Source organism: Endocarpon pusillum (assembly GCF_000464535.1).
Source record: "Endocarpon pusillum Z07020 unplaced genomic scaffold scaffold991, whole genome shotgun sequence".
Lineage (NCBI taxonomy): Eukaryota > Fungi > Ascomycota > Eurotiomycetes > Verrucariales > Verrucariaceae > Endocarpon > Endocarpon pusillum.
The window spans coordinates 95,939-114,161 of record NW_006916673.1 but is presented as its reverse complement, the minus strand read 5'-3'; the positions used below and the strand labels follow the sequence as shown (position 1 = coordinate 114,161).

The window sequence follows — 18,223 nt, the reverse complement described above, 5'->3', positions numbered from 1 at the left end:
GTGGACCTATGAAGATGAATCCCTGGGGCTGGTACTTGGTTCGCACCGTCTCCAAATCGTGCGATAAGCAGATAAGGCAAAGTGACGCGGGAAGGCTAAATTAGCCTGAGCTTGGCAGTGGAGTCACAGCTCTCAACTCTCTCGCCATCCCCAGACGATCAGCGAGCCACTGGCGCCATCGACTTCAACTCGACTCGGTAATCAGCTGCCCATCGATCACTCCCCCATCCTCTTTCCGTTCTTTTCCAGCCTTACCCCCTGATCATCATCATCTTCTTTATCATCATCATCCACGACGACACTCTCTCCTATATCCCATCAACTTATTCATGCATCTTCTTCTATCTGGCACCCCTGTCACCTCACGTCAGTACACTTCCACGCCGCAGTTCGCTCAATCCTCCGTATTATAACGAGTCGCTGAGACTGCTATACCCCGCCACTTGATGAAAAGATCGCTTGTGGTCAGGCTTCAGGACAAGACTGAAACCTGCTCGTTATAAACACTTGCTCCGACCTCTGTGGCCTCGCCAATCGTGCTCCGGGCTCGGCCTTGTTCAGCCAATCATTACTTGCACTTTGTGCGTCACATCACTCGCTAGGTCACAGCTATCGACGCGAGGCTGCATCAACTGCAACCTCGTACCTGCACCAAACCCCTCCACCACTTCCTGTCTTCGAGATTCTCCATGTAAGGTAGTCATTGTGCTCTTACATCGCAACATCCTTAGCGTACCCATGTACAACGACTTTACCCCTACCTTGTACCCTCAACGCCGGAGGTAGCACCTCCTGCAAGCATTATGGCGGCCGCTCTCGTCCAACCCAATACCTCAGCAAGGTCTCATGATGGCACAAAATCAGGATCCAGCGTTGGAGTCTTTAACAAGATGGAGGAGATTGGCAGAGGCAGTTTTGCTACTGTCTACAAAGCGATGCACATCGTATGTTCTTTCCCTGCAGGACTCTAGTCCAATGCCTATTCCATCCGATCTTTTACCTCTTGACGGAAGGGATTGCTGACTGCTGCAACAGAATCCCCAGCAAGAAAAATCTCTAGTTGCCATCAAATCCGTAAATCTGTCGAAGCTCAATAAGAAACTGAAGGACAACCTCACGTCGGAGATTGCAATTCTCAAAGGCTTACACCATCCACACATCGTTGCCCTTATTGATTGCAAAGAATCAAGCGCTCACATACACTTGGTTATGGAATACTGTGCTTTAGGGGACTTGTCTTACTTCATCAAAAAGAGAGACACTGTGGGAAACAATCCGATGACGAGAGACATGATGCAGAAATATCCAAATCCACGGGTTGGTGGTCTGAATGAGGTGGTCGTCCGGCACTTTCTACAACAGCTTTCCAGTGCCTTATCATTTCTCCGGTCTCAGAACCTGATTCATCGAGATGTAAAACCCCAGAATTTATTGCTCAATCCTTCTCCACTGTACTATGCGAAAGAAAAGCCAGAGATGATGCCATTTTCGGTGGACGACAGTTCACTTCTTCCCGTTTGCGGCATAAAATCATTACCTATGCTGAAGATCGCCGACTTTGGCTTCGCCCGTTCTCTACCCTCAACTTCCCTGGCAGAGACTCTCTGCGGCTCCCCGTTGTACATGGCCCCCGAAATACTTCGGTACGAAAAGTATGATGCAAAGGCAGATCTTTGGTCTGTAGGAACCGTTCTCTATGAAATGGTTACGGGGAAGCCCCCGTTTCGAGCCTCGAATCACGTCGAACTGTTGAGGAGGATCGAAAAAGGGGAAGACCGGATCAAATTTCCAGATGAAGTCATCGTGTCTGATGCTATGAAGAAGCTGATTCGGAGTTTGCTAAAGCGAGACCCAAAGGAGAGGTCTTCCTTTCCAGGTTTCTTCAGCAACGAGGTGATCCTCGACCCAATCCCCGGCTTAATTGGCGAAGACCGGCCGCCGGAAAAGACCTCTGTGTCCCAGGCTCGTGATAACGAGCGGCGGAGAGTAAGCTTGACTGATCCTGTCGGGCTTGTTCGGAAAGACAGCAAAGGTCAGGAAAGACGGCCATATTCCAGGTCACAAAATACTTCGCAAGAAACCCTTCAATCTCAGTCGCCGCTTCCGAGGACTCCTCAACGCCAACCAGCTGCAGTTTTGGGACGTCCAGTCGCTGTGCGAGCATCAACCGAGCAAGAGCAAATCGATTCAAGGCCTGTTGGACGACTGACATCAAGCCCTACGCAGCTCCAGCGACCTACCCTGACATCGCATGCAACCGCTCCGGTACGCCCCGAGCTTCAGCAACAGAGTGCGGACTCGGCTGCACCTGTGGAGCCTGGGTTGAGTCGGGGTAGTCCTCTTGCAAATCCTTCGCTCCTGCGAGCACAAGTAGAAGGGGACGAGAACGCACCAACAGCACGTTCCAACGAGGAAAAAGAAAAGGAACGAGCCGCGCAAGATATTGCCTTTGAGAGAGATTATGTCATGGTTGAAAAACGAGCAGTAGAGGTGAATGCATTTGCGGATGAGCTGGCTGCCAGCCCTAAGATCCAACGCGGTGCTCGACAGAATCTCTCGCCTCAATCCGGCGCCATGGTCCGTCGGGCAACCACGCCAGGAGCGCCAACCTTGACAACTGGAGCCCAGCCAGTCTCTTCTAAAGCAGTACAGATCGCCGCTAGCAAGGCGAGGCCTGATGCTTTACACCACCGTCAGAGCTCTTTCGAAAGACGCTATGCTCCAAGTCCGAACTCCGCATCATCTGCAATCTCCAAAGCGTTGAACCTGGCGAGTGGTCGGTTATTTGGTGTTGGTTTTTCTCCACCGCTGTCGTTGGGACGGGGTGGCAGGTCTCCTCCCGGTGGCTATAATGCCTTTCCAGCCTACCCTGTACCACAAGGCAGTCTGGTACTTGTGGGCGACCGCCAAAAAGTCACCCTTGACGAGGATACAAAGTTCGTGCAAACGATCGAAGAATGTGCAACCCGGAGTGATGTCGTGTATGGTTTTGCTGAAGTGAAGTATCAGCAATTGATTCCGTCCGCCCCTTCTGCCAAGACTGGGCTCGGCCTCCGACAAGCGATGACCTCGCTAGAAAATGCTGAAAACGGTGATTCTGGTGGACCAGTTGTGCTCGAGATTGAGGCCAGGGTGAATGTGTCGGAGGAAGCACTGGTCTTGTACGTCAAAGCTCTGTCACTACTGGCCAAGTCAATGGATATTGCTGGGCGTTGGTGGGCGCGGAAGAATCGTGGAGAGATACTCGGAGACACCCCCTCGCAACGGTCTCATATTGTGTCTCCAACCAATCAAGGGATGGGCATTCGTGTCAACAATGTGGTTCAATGGATTCGGACCCGATTCAATGAGGTGCTGGAGAAAGCGGAAGTAGTACGACTGACTCTTATTGAGAGTCAGAAGAAGTTGCCTCCAACCCATCCAAGCCACCCAAACAACCACTCGATGGAAGCCGCCTCTAGCGACAGTATGGGCACCTCCGTTGATCACGTTGTAGTCAGTTCTGGGGTGACCGCAGAGAAGATCATGTATGACAGGGCGGTAGAAATGAGTAAGACTTCTGCCATCAATGAGCTCACAGGAGAAGACCTTTCAGCTTGCGAAATCAACTACTTGACCGCAATCCGACTTTTGGAAGCAGTTCTAGAAGACGATGACGATGCCTCCTCTACGAAGTCCAGCAGCACTTCTGATAAGGGACGTAAGGCCAGTGCTGATGAAGATGATGTGCCCATCAATGGGTTGGAGGCAGAGGACCGAAAGGCTGTCCGGAATTGTGAGTTTTACAATAAAGCTATGCCACCCTCTTTGAGTGGTCACTGACATACCACCAGTGGTTTCAAGCATACGGGCTCGTCTCATTTCTTTACGAACGAAGTTGCAGACTATGCAGAAACGTGCTTCTACACCAACAAACGGTGCTGTGCCCAAGAGTACAGCTATTCCACATCGTCCAAGTCCCCCTATGGCATCGACCTCGCCGAATTTGTGACAGATTCTAACCACATTTGGCAGATAACGCCAAAGGACAATACGGGTTTTCCATTCACTTTTGACCATCTGTGTGCCCACTATTCCCATTTTAACCGGAGTTCACCAAATTGCATACAATCCACGCGTCCACGTGGGCGGCATTGTTCTTGGCCGAAGCGCTGGCGTATGGCAGAGCTTCCTGTATATATACCTGGTTTATATAGCGAGTGCATTGGTCCATTCCGGTGTTTTGTGTTCCATCGCTTCGGCTGCAGTCACACGTCTGTTGCGGCAGAGCAGGAGGTTGGAGTTGAGTGAGTCTGGACACTACAGTGGATTACATGGCGCACTCCAATGTACGAGATTGACATGACTGGGGAATAGTGTTAGCCAGCGGTTGGGGATTGGACACAGATACCCATCCATCGAACCGAATGAACTGTTGCAGGAGTTCAGGCAAGTCCGAAGGTGATATTTGATATTTGATATTTGATATCTCTGTTGCACATGATCATTTTCGAGGCTGGGCATACGTCTGCCACTGGCAAAAGAAATGACAAGCTCACTTCACAAGTGAAAATCTTCACTGCTATTACTGCTACTGTGGCTACACTGTCACTGATGCTTTTTCCCTGGCTTGGCGTGGTCGGCATCTGCTCCCTCTGTTAATCTACTGCACTTTATCACCACAACCATTGACAACTCTTTCCACCTACTACCCTACCTTGGTTTCCTTCCCATATCATATCCCTCAGTTGATTACGCGTCCTTCTCATCATCTCTGGCGGAGATCGGCTGCTTTGAGAGCACATTTTGAGAGAAGATTCTCCCTTCACTTCATTTACTTGATGTTCAGCACTTACCTTCACGTCTCTAAACCTTCACCGTGAAGGCCGGCTACCTCAGAAGCAGCTCTTCTCTTCCATATCATCCATTTGATATTCATTACTTAGCAGCACATCTCTCTGAACATTGATGGTGGAGATCGGTTGCATGCGGGGCATTTGATCGCTAACCATCATCTACCTGATTTCTATCGCTCACTGGCACGTCTTTCGGAAAACTCACTCATAGAGAGATCGGTTGCATACGAAGCATCACATTCCTACTTCTTCACCCGTTTGAACTTGCCCTTTGCGATTAGACAATCATCTCATCCGCGTTTTCTGGATTCACCTTTCATCATCTACATACAAGTGGCTTTCCTAACACCGATCGACAAAGCAATCTATTCAGCGAGAATGCCTCGTTCGGCAGCTTCCATCTGGGCTGTACCAGGGTTGAAAGCAGGACGAGTAAGTCAGTAATTGTCCCATGTGCTGTCCATAACACCTACCAGGATGCTCTTTACCGAGGTTTTGTTCTTCCTCACCTTATTGCTGATGGACCCATGAAGATGATCCGTTTCCCTGATAATGTGAGTTCACCTCTACTGTGACGAAATGTAGCGCCTTTCTATGGCGCCGTATTCCTACTTACATGATCCAGATGCTCAATACGACATCTGTCTTATCACAGCCGCCTGCCGCAACGGGACGTAGGTATAGAGCAAAGAAGAAATTCGACCTCGCTGGTTTGCCCAACGAGATCCTCCTCATTATCTTTGACTATCTGGATGTCTTCGACTCCGCCACCCTGGCACTGACATGCAAGCACTTGGCCGGTATTGCTTCAACCTATTCCAAACTTGACCTTCCTGAAGACAAGGCATGCAAGTACCGCGCCCACAAGCCACACGAAGCAGCAGACTTCCTCAAGAAGAGAGTTGGGGACAGGTTCTTCTCCAAGCGTCTCCGATACTGCTGGGGTTGCAAGATCTACGTTCCTCGCATGAAAAGCCACTGGAAACGCAAGCTTGGGAAGAAATGCTGGGAAAGTCGTCCACGAGGTCGTGATCGTAATCGTGTGACATTTGCGGAGTGGTGGGCTACTTCTCAGACACAACAGATGCTGGCCCAGTGGGACAAAGGAAAGGCATTGAAATGCCCAAGGTGCAAATACTGCCGGGATGGATTCTCACTCGTCTCTTGAATGGGAGGAGGTTTTCAGCAAACCAATTCTGGTATGGCAGCTTGCTTGAAAGGGGGTCAAAATGCTTGAGCGTGCGGTTCCCATATAGCTCAAGATGTGCTTGCTAATGCTTGAGCTGAGGTCTTTTCCTAGGACGGTGGTTCATCTCTTTTGCAGACAGAAATCATGGTGCAGAGCAAATGCGGAGCTAGTAATGGCGATTGTCATGGAGTGGTTGGGGGGTGAAGCATGCTGAGCTGGAATTCCGATTCATCAAATCTGCTTAGGTTCATAGTCCTCATTCTAGCAGGAAAGGATCTGTCTTTCTGCTTTCCTTCACTACTCATCAGCGGAAGCTGCCACGTGACATGTGGTTGATCTCCTCCACCCTCATCATTTCTTCTTCTGCTCCTATATCCTGCCCTCATCTCCCACAACCTCACCACCAAACTTAATCCACCCAGGACCTCCCACCGGTCTCGCGTATTAACACTATCCTTGATCGGCTCTGGTTACTGCACTCATACCTGCTCCGTCCGCAATGAAGGTAAGTTATCGTTGTCCGATCGGCTCAGCCGATCTTCAACTCTGTTCAATATCTGACAGCATGTCACAGGTAACTCCAAAGGCTGGCTGCAAGAGGAAGCGTGCACCATCTCCTGTCAATGAACGTCCTAAGTTTCTCCGCTTTCCGCCTGCAGTAAGTGAAATCTATCTCATGTTCCGACTACGGATGGATGAGGTCTTTGAAATCGATGCTTACTAATCTCTGGAATTCAGATGCTTGCCTATGATCCAACGCGACGTATCACACGAAACACCAAGAAGATCAATGACCATAATAAGGAACCTATGTTGTTGAACATGCCGACTGAAGTCATCCTGCAGATTTCCGAAAACCTTGATGTGCTGGATCGTGCTGCGCTAGCTCTATCTTGCAAGGGCCTGGCGGCGAAGCTGAATGCTCACAATCATCTTGACTGAGACGGACCATCGACATATCCTTGCCCGTTTCCTGAGAATTCTTTCTCTGATTTACTCTTCGAGTTCTTTGAAAAGAGATTAACCAGCGGCTGGATTCCTTCAACGCTGAAGTATTGCAAACACTGCGGCAAATACGGTCCTCGCGACGATAATGAGTATTGGCTCAACAGGGTCAAGAAGGAGTTCGAAGGGAAACATGGCATTATGAGTCGGTTCATCGAGGGGGAGTTCTTAACTGATGGTAAGATTGATCCATACGGGCTTTACTATCTCAAAAACATCCAGGGCCCTTGGCAGCTATTCCTGGATGGTGCTTGTCCGCGATGTCAGGCACTCTGTGCCTATTGGTGTCTATGGTCTCCATAGGGGCAACGCTAGTGATAGCGAGTTATGGTTATGGAAGGGTGATGGCGATGAGAGACTATCAGCTGGGCAGCAGTCGTTAACTCTTTGCTTGCACTCAGCTAGCTTAAATTGCACAAAGTGCTGAAATGCCCATGGATGTCCTCCCTGAAAGGGACTTATCCCATAGCTGAAGCTCTACTGTCTTCCTAATTTATGTGTGAGCTTGACTTTATCGACAATCGTGTAGTCAGTGCCACTCTGGTACCATTCCAACCAGGATCTCCCTGATATCCTGCAGTCGATGATAGAAAATACTTCACTACCCCGGGCAGCCAACCAGGATCTGTCCCCACAGCTACTCCAGTTCACCTCTATTGAAACCCTCCAACCAACTCAAAGCCGTAAAAGCTGCCCTCGATGCCGGCTGTCTGTTGGCATGAACTTGGAAGATGATATTGGCATCTGACAAGGAATCAAATTTCAGAGTGAACTATGATTAACTGTACGGTGGCCACAAATCCTCTTACCTCACAGGCATGATTTTCTTGACCAGGGACATGCAGAACAGAGCTTTGGACTCTCACCACACTCTCCACAACGACTTCAAGTTCCCGGGAGAGACTTTGTGGTGGTCTTTGAATTATCATTCTTCGCGAAACTCCATCCTTGAAAGCCCAGATGTATGCTCCATCCAGCAAAAGCATGGTGGTGATATTCCATAGTCATCATTAGGATGATTCTAACATGCTACTAACTAACTTAGTACTAACTAGTAGTTGAAGCCCTCCTTCAAATTGGCCAAGACCAAAGTTGTGCCAAGGCATATTGCCAAGCCTAACCTCCTTTCGCTCCTCTGCATCCCTACTGCTACCCTCTATAATGACATTTCCCTGATCTATCTTCAACTCCCATCTCATAACAGCACCCATTCTGGCATCCCCAGACCCAATTTTCATACCCATGATGCTTTGGATGGAAGGTTTCTGTCGTAAATGCTACATTGTGTGCATCATCACTGGCTGAGATACCATCACCAATTTTGTCATATGCTGTGTGATAGGAAAATGTGAAACATGATAAACAAGCTACAATACACTTAATCCCACCTGTCCTTTGTAAAACATTGACAGCCCCTTATGCTGGACTAAGTACTTATCCGTGAAAAGAAGACAAGCAGTCGCATGCCCATTAGGTACTAGTAGTACGTGGTAGGTGCTCCATCCTAGATAGGCAGTTGTGCCGAAGAGAACCAGAGATCGGTGCTAATGCTTCACTTCCATCCGCCCCTATTTACATCATCAACGACTTAGTTCTTCCACATCATGACAGGGGTATAACTGTTGGATACCAGACCACAATGTGCTATATGTCGCTGCGTTAGGGTTCTCGTTATTGAGCCTCACTGGCTCAATATAGCTGACCCTATCAACATTGCAGGCGAGAGTCCCAAATCCTTTCCGTTCGCTAGTATCGCAACCTGATCGCCTACGGTTTCTGGTGGTAGGAGATTCCTAGCCCGCTGACCGTATTGCATGCTTGCTGTCTATGTCAATCCCCAGCTGGTACTTGCAGATGCCATTCCATATATACCTGTGATATGCTCCACTTCGTTTCTTCGAGATCTGTTCTGCATCCAGCAAGGGGAACAGTTTCCGGACAGGTTGTGGGAGCACACCCATATACCAGACATTGCTTTGCCCGCGCACAGCGGTTTTGGGTCCAAAGTGTACGTTCTGCAGGCTGTAACAGGCCCTTCGTTCTCTGGGGCGGGTCTTTGGGTCACAAGCCCTCAGCTACTGATGCGATTCATTCTGCCAAATCTGGGGGATTGCTCTGCGTTCTAGTGCGATCGGCTGCCATCGTCATTCGTCAGCGCTTCTGCTGAGGTACAGGGTTGAGCTGCTGATTTCCTGGCCTTCTGGCTTCCAATCGCAAGGTTTGTATTAGGTTCATCGAACCTACTAGCGAAGCGTTCTTCGTGACGGATGCATATCTTTGCAGTTTTGTTATGCTGAAATGCCATCTCTTGGCACCCCTATTACCAGTGATATCACGTGGTTCAGCAGGAAGCAGAGAGGAACACACGAAGAGACTGATACAGTGAATATTTAATGCGACTAGTGCATCTGCTGCAAACATCCCGTCACTCGATCTTCTCGTTGTACCACAACTTAGTATCATCAACTTCATCCCATCTGCTACTTGTCTCGCCTGCAAGTCAACAAGATCTTGTGTGATACAACTACTGCTAGCTATCATGGCTACCACAACAACTCCCTCAAATGTATCTGGAGCGGTTCCACCAAACGTGAGTTAGCCGTCACCGAGACCTCACCAGCAAGAATACTGACAAAGATTATGCTAGCAGCCAGCAACAGCATCAAACCCTGGCCTTGTCCAAATGCAGTTGGTCCGCTTCCCTCGCCAGGTAAGACAAGCCCGGCAATGAACGGACCATGCTGGAAGGCGGCCTGAAGAGGGAAAGAAGGCTGACATTTTGGCAGATGCTTACAAATGTTCTTCCACCTCGCCCGATCCCTCATAGACCCCGCCAAAGACATCGTAAGAAGGGTTTCGACATACTTGGCCTTCCCGCGGAGCTGTTTGTCATGGTTATGAGGGACTATCTCACCATCTGCGACCGTGCTTCGTTTGCACTGGTCTGTAAAGCGTTCGCCCAGAAAGTCACCTCTTTCCATACAATGCTCCAACTTCCTGCTCCCCACCAAGACCAAGATTTATATGGGATGAGACGTTTCTTCCGAAACACGTTGAAGTCTTGGTTTCCCGACCATTTGAAGTTCTGCCAGATCTGTGGGAAGTACGTTCCAAAGGAGAGAGGATACTGGGAGGAGATTCTACTCAAGGAATGTGCAGGACGTGCTGGTAACACAGCAAGGAACTTCTTCGCATGGACGGCATCAAACAATGCGATGAAAGGTATGGAATATCACTACGAACACTGGGAGATATGGGGCCAGTCAAGAACCTGCCCTCGGTGCATATTGCACAGCCGTCATTTCTTAGAGTAGTGGAGTACTGCAGATAGCAAATGAAAAACGATGGTCGATGAGCTTTGATAAATTTCTGTGATTTTTCTGTGATTTTCATATAGAGTTTCAATGTGGGATTTTGGGACTCATGGTGCCCTTCTGGGGGTGTCATTATTTCCGATGTAAGGAAAACTGTAGTATACCTCACATGGACTCCTGGGGCGCGCCCAGCCTGGTTTACCCTGATCATGATTTGTGTAGCGGTACACACAGTGCATGATGAGAACTGGAGTAGGCTAATGAGGATGGGGTAAGATTGATCATTCTGAGCTTTGGGCTTCTCAAATTTCTGTATAATACTGGAAAATAACATGGAGGAGGCGTTCATATGTTTCAACTTAGCAGGTCTTATATTGCGATGGACTTGTAAAATTTCTTTCTTGAGGTTAAGATAACTCTTGGAAGACATCAAACATCTGTAATTAGCATTGACTCTTCTAAAATTCAGACTTTATGAAATCCAGGAGGATATCATGTTTTTGTGTACTTGTATTCCTGCTGTAATACTCCCAAACTATAACGCTGGAGAAAACCAACCCGGTAGGACGCCGTTCACGGAACTTCATATTGTTTAATTCATGTCCCAGACACTTATGGAAATCAACCCACAAGAGATAGTAGTTCCCTCAAACATGCTGGTGTACTCTAGCAAGGAATGGCCATGAAGCCAAGGAACATTGTGTGCCAATCGAAGTATGACAGAATGTGCAGTAATTGTCTTGCGTGTAGTTGGGCTGTGGAAGGATTTGGATGGGAGATCAATAACTAATAGATAGCTTGAGCGATCCACAGTGCGGTCGGTACACCTTCCGACTGCGGAGCAAGCTATGCGCTCCCCTGCATGATGCTGGAGCTTGCCACTGGGTCTTTCATGCGCTGCTACACATCATTCCTCCAAGTCTATGGCCACTGGGGTCGATGAGACTCCCTCTTGTTTGTCCGGTCCAACTTGGGAAGTCCGTTGCGAGGTCGCACACATCTCCAAAGCTGCGAAGGAATTTAATCTTAACTCACCGCCCGAAATTCTCCAGAAGCTTTTCTCCGGTCGCACGACCCTCGTTGTCCACTCCCTCAAGTCCCTTCCTGTCGGTCCTCCTCAAGGCTTTTCTTCCAGGCCCTGCACATCATCAGGAGCAGCAGTCCTTCTCCCGCAACATGTGTCGAGCAGCCTACACCGATACTGCGGGCAGCATTGACATTTCAAGAAGCCGAGAGATTCTTCCTACAAACGTCGTCCCTAGGCACTATGACCTTACCCTCGAATGTGACTTTGAGAAGTTCACCTTCGAAGGCACGGTCATTATAGACCTTGACGTGGCAGAAGACTCATCCCAAGTATGCCTGAACACTCTCGAGCTCGACATCCACAGTACTACCATCCAAAAACCTGGTGCCCTTGTCATCGAAAGTCCACGTCTCTCCTACAATGAAGACACGCAGACTACAACGATCAAATTTGACGAGAAGTTGTCCAAGGGACAGAAGGTACAGCTCAAGCAGACTTTCACAGGACAACTGAATGATCAGATGGCCGGATTCTATAGAGCATCCTCGAAAGATAAAGATGGTAAGCAGAGGTATTTGGCTGTATCACAATTCGAGCCGACAGACGCCCGACGAGCATTTCCTTGCTTCGACGAACCTGCTTTGAAGGCTGAATATACCGTGACCCTGATTGCCGACAAACACATGACGTGTCTAAGTAATATGGACGTCGAGTCGGAAAAATGGGTAGATTCCAAGATCACTGGAGGCAAGAGGAAAGCTGTGAAGTTCCACAAGTCACCGGTCATGTCGTCATATCTGCTTGCATTTATCGTTGCCGAGCTCAAGTCTATATCTACGGACAAGTTCAGGCTCCCCATCAAGGTCTGGATGACACCTGAGCAGGATCTAGAAGATGGTCGATTTTCCCTCGAGGTTGCTGCAAAGACCTTAGCATTCTACGAAAAGGCTTTCGATAGTGAATATCCACTGCCAAAGATGGATATGGTGGCTGTTCCTGACTTCAGCGCTGGGGCCATGGAGAACTGGGGATTGATCACTTATCGGGTTGTCGATCTCTTGTTCGATCAGAAGACTGCTGGTGCTGCGACCAAAGAACGCGTTGCTGAGGTCGTGCAGCATGAGCTTGCTCATCAATGGTTTGGAAATCTTGTTACGATGGACTTTTGGGATGGTTTGTGGCTCAACGAAGGTTTCGCAACATGGATGTCATGGTATTCTTGCAATGAATTCTACCCAGAATGGAAGGTATGGGAAACCTTCACTATCGACACTTTACAAGGCGCCTTGGGTTTAGACTCTTTGCGAAGCTCACACCCAATCGAAGTACCAGTCCATCGAGCAGAGGACATCAATCAGATATTTGACAGCATTTCCTATGCCAAAGGTTCTGCTGTTTTACGCATGATCTCAAAATATCTTGGGGAAGATGTTTTCATTGACGGAGTAAGACGCTACATCAAAAAGCATGCATGGGGCAACACACAAACCGGTGATCTGTGGGCAGCTCTCTCTGAAGCCAGTGGTAAAGATGTCTCCACCTTGATGGATGTTTGGACCAAGCATATTGGTTTTCCTGTCATCACCGTGGAAGAAGACGAAGCCAAGAAGGCCATCACCCTGAAGCAAAACCGCTTCTTGCGAACCGGAGATGTGAAACCTGAAGAGGACACCACCATCTATCCCGTCATCCTCGGTCTGAAGACGAAGGAAGGGATTGATGAAAATCTGATGCTCGGCTCTCGGTCGGCCACTTTCACGCTCCCAGACTTGTCCTTTTACAAGCTTAACGCGGACCATTGTTCCTTGTTCCGTACCTCATATCCTACCTCCCGCCTGGAAAAACTGGGACAAGCAGCCAAACAAGGTCTCCTTACAGTCGAGGACCGTGCTGGCATGATCGCTGACGCTGGCTCACTTGCTGCGGCGGGTTACCAAAAGACGTCCGGTATTTTGCACCTTTTGAAGTCCTTTGATATGGAATCCGCGTATATCGTCTGGAACGAGATTCTCACTCGAATCAGCGCTGTAAGAAGCACGTGGATTTTTGAGGACGAAGACACCAAAGCTGCATTGAAGCTATTCCAATTACAGCTTTGCTCCGCTAAAGCTCATGAGCTGGGTTGGGAATTCACGGAGAACGAAGACCACATTCTTTCCCAGTTCAAAAGCCTCATGTTCGGCTCGGCAGGGATGGCTGGAGATGAGAAGATCATCAACGCAGCCGACCAAATGTTCAAGAGGTTCCAAGATGGAGATCTGGAAGCTGTGCATCCCAACCTCAAACCTGCTGTCTTCGCCTTGGCACTGGTCCATGGGGGCGAGAAGGAATACAACACAATCCTAGCGAGATACCATTCCGCATCGACGGCCGAGGAGAGAAATACCTGTTTGCGCGTGCTTGGACGCGCGAAGTCCCCGGAGCTGATTGATAGGACTTTGGGGCTTACGTTGAGCGGTGAAGTTAAGATGCAGGATATCTATATGCCTATTGCGGGATTGAGGGCGCATAGGGAGGGGATCGAAAAGAGGTGGGAGTGGATGTGTAGCGTTTGGGATGAGCTTGTCAAGAGGCTGCCGCCAAGTGGGAACATGTTGAGTTCCGTAGTGGGAATGTGTGCGGGTGGGTTTACAAGGATGGAGCAGATGAAGAGGGTAGAGGAGTTTTTCAAGACAAGAGACACGAAGGTCAGTCGATTCTACATGTCGTGTTGGTAGTCCAGGAATTATACTGACGACTGATACTTTGTGATCTAGGGATTCGATCGCGCACTTGATCAGACGCTGGATAGTATCAAGGCGAGGAACAGTTGGCTCGAAAGAGACGGAGAGGACGTCCGGGCCTGGTTGATCCAAAATGGGTATCTGGGCAAGATCCAGGAAACAATGAAGCTATAGAATGTGTCAACACTCTAGACTAGACCGAATCACAGCACCAACATCAATCAATCTCAACTGGCCTCGATGATTTGGCACAGCTCCCAGTCTACTGATTGAGGACCATGAAATCCATGTTCTGTAGCAGAGGCGAACCAAGGTCGGGTACGCCACCACCGGGGCCTTGAAATGATGTTACCAGGAAATGCTCTTTGCACAGAAAAACCATGTCTCAAAAAAGTTAGATGTAATAAATTGACTAGTCAAAATGACTACTTACAGCTGAGCTTTGCAATGACAAATCAGAGCGCTATAGTCCTGTAATGACAACTACCAATATTACTGCAGGCCCCCTTGCAGTGGGATTGCCGATTTTGACTTTGAGGACCTTGAGAAGCATTGCAAAAGCTGTGGCAGAAGCGTGGCGTGACGCCAGTGGCACGTGGTATCCCAGATTCTCTTGCTTAAATAATTGTGATTGCATAACATGGTCGACTCCTCATCGTAGATGCACACCTATCTTCTCTACTGAAATGGAAGGGTTTTGGTGCTATTTAGAGAATGACCGCTGTGTAAATGGAGGATGTAGTCTGCGGTACAGTGTGGAAAAGGAGGTACCACTAGAGCACCGAATATCTCCTTTGCCAAGGATACCACTCCCACGTTTGACTCGTTTTGTCCGCTTGCCACACTATCTTATAAGATCCGTGCGACCTAATCGTTTCCACTTGACATCTGAGTGGGTGCCTCTGGGGTGGATCTCGTTTACCAACATGTCTAGCGTAGGAATGGGTCCTAATCCTCGCGGCCCGCGGACTCGTTCTGCATGCCCAGCTGTCCTAGGAATGCAAATCGCAAGCAGCTGGGCGGCATGGATTTCGATAAATCCAAGCCTGGCCCCAGGCAAGCCTGATAGCCATTGATCTTCTTCTTCGGTCTCTTTAAAGCCCAGACAGTCCACAGTAAACTGCCAACCGGCTGAGCCAGATCTTCTCTTCGATATGGACGAGCCTGTTCCCGCATGCGAAACTGGCAATGAATATGATGGCCAGTTGGGTTTGCGAATCTCTGCCATTTTTGTCATTCTCGTTGGCTCGGGGTTAGGTCCGTACATGATATTGACAACCCAAGCGGCTCCTTGGTTGTGATCTTGGGGAAGCTGACCTTCTCAGGTGCTCTATTTCCCATCTTTGCCAATCGACATCGAAATCTAGGAGTACCAGATTGGGTCTTCTTTTTTGTCAAATTTTTTGGTTCGGGGGTGATCGTTGCCACAGCCTTCATTCATGTGAGTGACTGTCTCCATTGCAATGCTTTCAGGTGGAGGATTGCCAAGCTTCGGCTCTACGGTATTGGGTTCAAGTTTGTTGATTCAAGCCGCCTAAAGAATGTTCACTCCTCTGGCTCCTATGGCTCCTAGATCATGGTGGACGCTCAGCTTATTGCAAGCTAACATTACTCAGCTGTTAGCTCCTGCAAACGAGGCCCTTGGCGAAGCTTGTCTAGCCGATACCGTCATTGCCGAATACCCATGGCCAGAGGGTATCTCCTTGATGATGATATTTGTCCTCTTCTTCATTGAATTGATGGTCACCCGAGTATTGATGAAAGCAGAGCGTACGAATAACAAACAATCAATCAAGAAGGAGGATAAGACCCTGTATATGCTTGCTGCCAAAGGTGCAAGCAACGGATCCAATTCACGTCGAGCCAGCTTCGTGCCAGGAGCCGATCACTATGGCCATAGCGAGCAACATGTTGACATCGAAGATGCCTTTACCCGTTACGATCCGACACTCGATAATTACGCTGCCCAGATGACTGCTATTTTCGTCCTAGAATTTGGTGTTATCTTCCATTCGATTTTTATTGGTCTAACTCTTGCGGTGGCTGGCGAAGAATTCAGGACGCTGTATGTTGTATTGGTGTTCCATCAGACCTTTGAGGGCCTAGGTCTGGGTAGTCGGCTTGCGGTGACACCATGGCCAGAGAAGAAGAGCTGGACCCCATATATACTCGCCTTGGCTTATGGTCTCACCACTCCTGTCGCAATCGCCATAGGTCTCGGTGTGAGGGAAAGCTACCCACCTGGTGGCCAAGCCACCTTGATCGTCAACGGCGTCTTCGACTCGATCAGTGCGGGTATCCTGATCTACACTGGTCTGGTGGAGCTCATTGCGCATGAATTCATGTTTAGCCGTGCAATGATGAATGCGCCGATAAAATTGACTTTACTTGCATTCGGGTTCATGTCCTTGGGAGCTGGTCAGTTATGTCTCTGAAATTCTTGCCAATATTGAGCTAATCTTGGATCCAACAGGATTGATGGCCTTACTTGGTAATTGGGCTTGACACATTGTGTCCTTTTGTATTGACGCAAGATTAACCTTCGGAGTCCTCAGCCTTAACTTTCCATTGTAACGATAGCTGAGTCGATGCAAAGCACTTCAACAGCCTCGGTCTATCAGCTGCTCAGACGTGTACTTCATCATTCCCTTTCAATTCCCCAAAATCCGCATCCTTCACATCTACATTCTTGCGATTCAGGTCTCGTCCCCTGTATCGTCCATGCTCGCAACTTTGATTGAAATGCGTGGCAATCATACTAATGGTACAGGTCTACTTGGAAGATCGACGCGTCTTCTTACCGAATCTCTGTTGAATCTTACTCTCGAACAGAGACACTTCATTTCGCGGTTCAAACCTACAAGCTCTACATGCTCATTTGAGGTCTAATAAATGCCATTCACAGCCATCAGCATTTTGACTATACCCCATCAAGTATTCACGCATCGATCCCATCTCAAGCCGCGAAGTGAGCGGATTGCCATGGCTACCGGCCCAAGTGACGTCCACGGCTCGACTTCCCAGGAGAACCCTCAAAACGCCTATCAAATCGCTTGAGGAAGAAGCTTGCAACATTCTGCCTTGGCATTTCTCCACACCAAAGGGCCTTTGTACCGAACCTTCCTACCGGACCTTCGGTTACGGCAGAAGAGCTGGAGGGACAGGCCGACAGAGACAGGCAATGCAAATCACTTCAATTATTCTTGGAAGGAGAAATGGTAAGAGCATTCTTGCAAGTCAATTTCAACTACAAATTGAAGATCTCTCTTGAATTTATTGGATTCAACCTTCCAAATGAGTGTGCCTGTTGAAGGTAACTACATATCCGACCAAAAGCATCATACGACATTTGTAATATGTCCAGCCAACTCTCAACCAGTCCAACCTCCTAGCTCACCGAATTCTCCGTTCAACGAGTCATGGCACGACGAAGCCTGTATGGGTGTTTATGAGAGCGACTTCTCAATGCTACGCGAAGAATAACAATCAGTCAAGGTCCTTTAATCTTGAGGATACCAAGCTAGGATGGAAGAACATATGACAGAACAATGGAGGGCGTCATCACATACACCACAAGTAGAGCAACCACAGCCGTTACAGTCACCTTCGTGAGAACAGCAGGCACAGCCACCCATGATTGATATTGTTGATGGTTTGGGGGGTTTGAGATTTGAGGTATTATGATGCTGGTTTTCAGGAGAAGTTGTTTGCGAGTTGGACGATGGTGAAGATGAAGAGAAGAAGTGCTGATCAGGAAGACTGTCACAATATATACAGCACATGCTGCTCCGGCTACTTGATGAAAGATCAGCTGATGTGATGGGCCACCTTTCAACCCCGCTGTGGAGCAGATCCTATCACACTGCACTTGTGCAGTTTGTGAATGGTGTAGTATCCCTGAAAGGGTAACGGTACAGGGCCTATGAGTAGCTCGCCTGTGAACTGAGACACTCCATCAGCTTGGCGTTGCAGCCTATCGCCTCAATGTTCGATGGGGTGCATGCCCTAGGACCACTCACAGGCAGTACCAAGTACACCATTTCCCCACACCACGAGGTAAGTGCAGGCGCGAGGAATCCAGTACTCTTAACACAGCGAGTAGGAATTGACCCGACATGTGCGCTTGTATA

General features: G+C 48.8%; 5 protein-coding genes across 5 annotated transcripts; all 5 read left to right on the top strand.

Moving 5' to 3' along the window:
- Positions 1-803: 803 nt before the first annotated feature.
- Positions 804-3,991, top strand: EPUS_06435 (uncharacterized protein; the record flags this gene model as incomplete). The annotated part of the gene is made up of 3 exons (XM_007808139.1): positions 804-944; positions 1,036-3,775; positions 3,834-3,991. The coding sequence occupies 3 exons, from the start codon at positions 804-806 to the stop codon at positions 3,989-3,991; spliced, it is 3,039 nt and encodes a 1,012-aa protein (XP_007806330.1).
- A 1,222-nt stretch (positions 3,992-5,213) lies between these two features.
- Positions 5,214-6,003, top strand: EPUS_06434 (uncharacterized protein; the record flags this gene model as incomplete). Its single annotated transcript, XM_007808138.1, has 3 exons — positions 5,214-5,267; positions 5,312-5,389; positions 5,461-6,003. The coding sequence occupies 3 exons, from the start codon at positions 5,214-5,216 to the stop codon at positions 6,001-6,003; spliced, it is 675 nt and encodes a 224-aa protein (XP_007806329.1).
- Positions 6,004-6,523: 520 nt separating this feature from the next.
- Positions 6,524-6,966, top strand: EPUS_06433 (uncharacterized protein; the record flags this gene model as incomplete). The annotated part of the gene is made up of 3 exons (XM_007808137.1): positions 6,524-6,529; positions 6,599-6,682; positions 6,763-6,966. The coding sequence occupies 3 exons, from the start codon at positions 6,524-6,526 to the stop codon at positions 6,964-6,966; spliced, it is 294 nt and encodes a 97-aa protein (XP_007806328.1).
- Positions 6,967-9,568: 2,602 nt separating this feature from the next.
- On the top strand, positions 9,569-14,267 carry EPUS_06432 (Aminopeptidase 2; the record flags this gene model as incomplete). The annotated part of the gene is made up of 5 exons (XM_007808136.1): positions 9,569-9,619; positions 9,677-9,739; positions 9,816-10,251; positions 11,479-14,057; positions 14,127-14,267. The coding sequence occupies 5 exons, from the start codon at positions 9,569-9,571 to the stop codon at positions 14,265-14,267; spliced, it is 3,270 nt and encodes a 1,089-aa protein (XP_007806327.1).
- Positions 14,268-15,247: 980 nt separating this feature from the next.
- EPUS_06431 (uncharacterized protein) lies at positions 15,248-16,598 on the top strand (the record flags this gene model as incomplete). Its single annotated transcript, XM_007808135.1, has 4 exons — positions 15,248-15,350; positions 15,419-15,534; positions 15,710-16,511; positions 16,567-16,598. 4 exons carry the CDS (start codon positions 15,248-15,250, stop codon positions 16,596-16,598), a joined length of 1,053 nt encoding a protein of 350 aa, XP_007806326.1.
- Between the last annotated feature and the right edge of the window lie 1,625 nt (positions 16,599-18,223).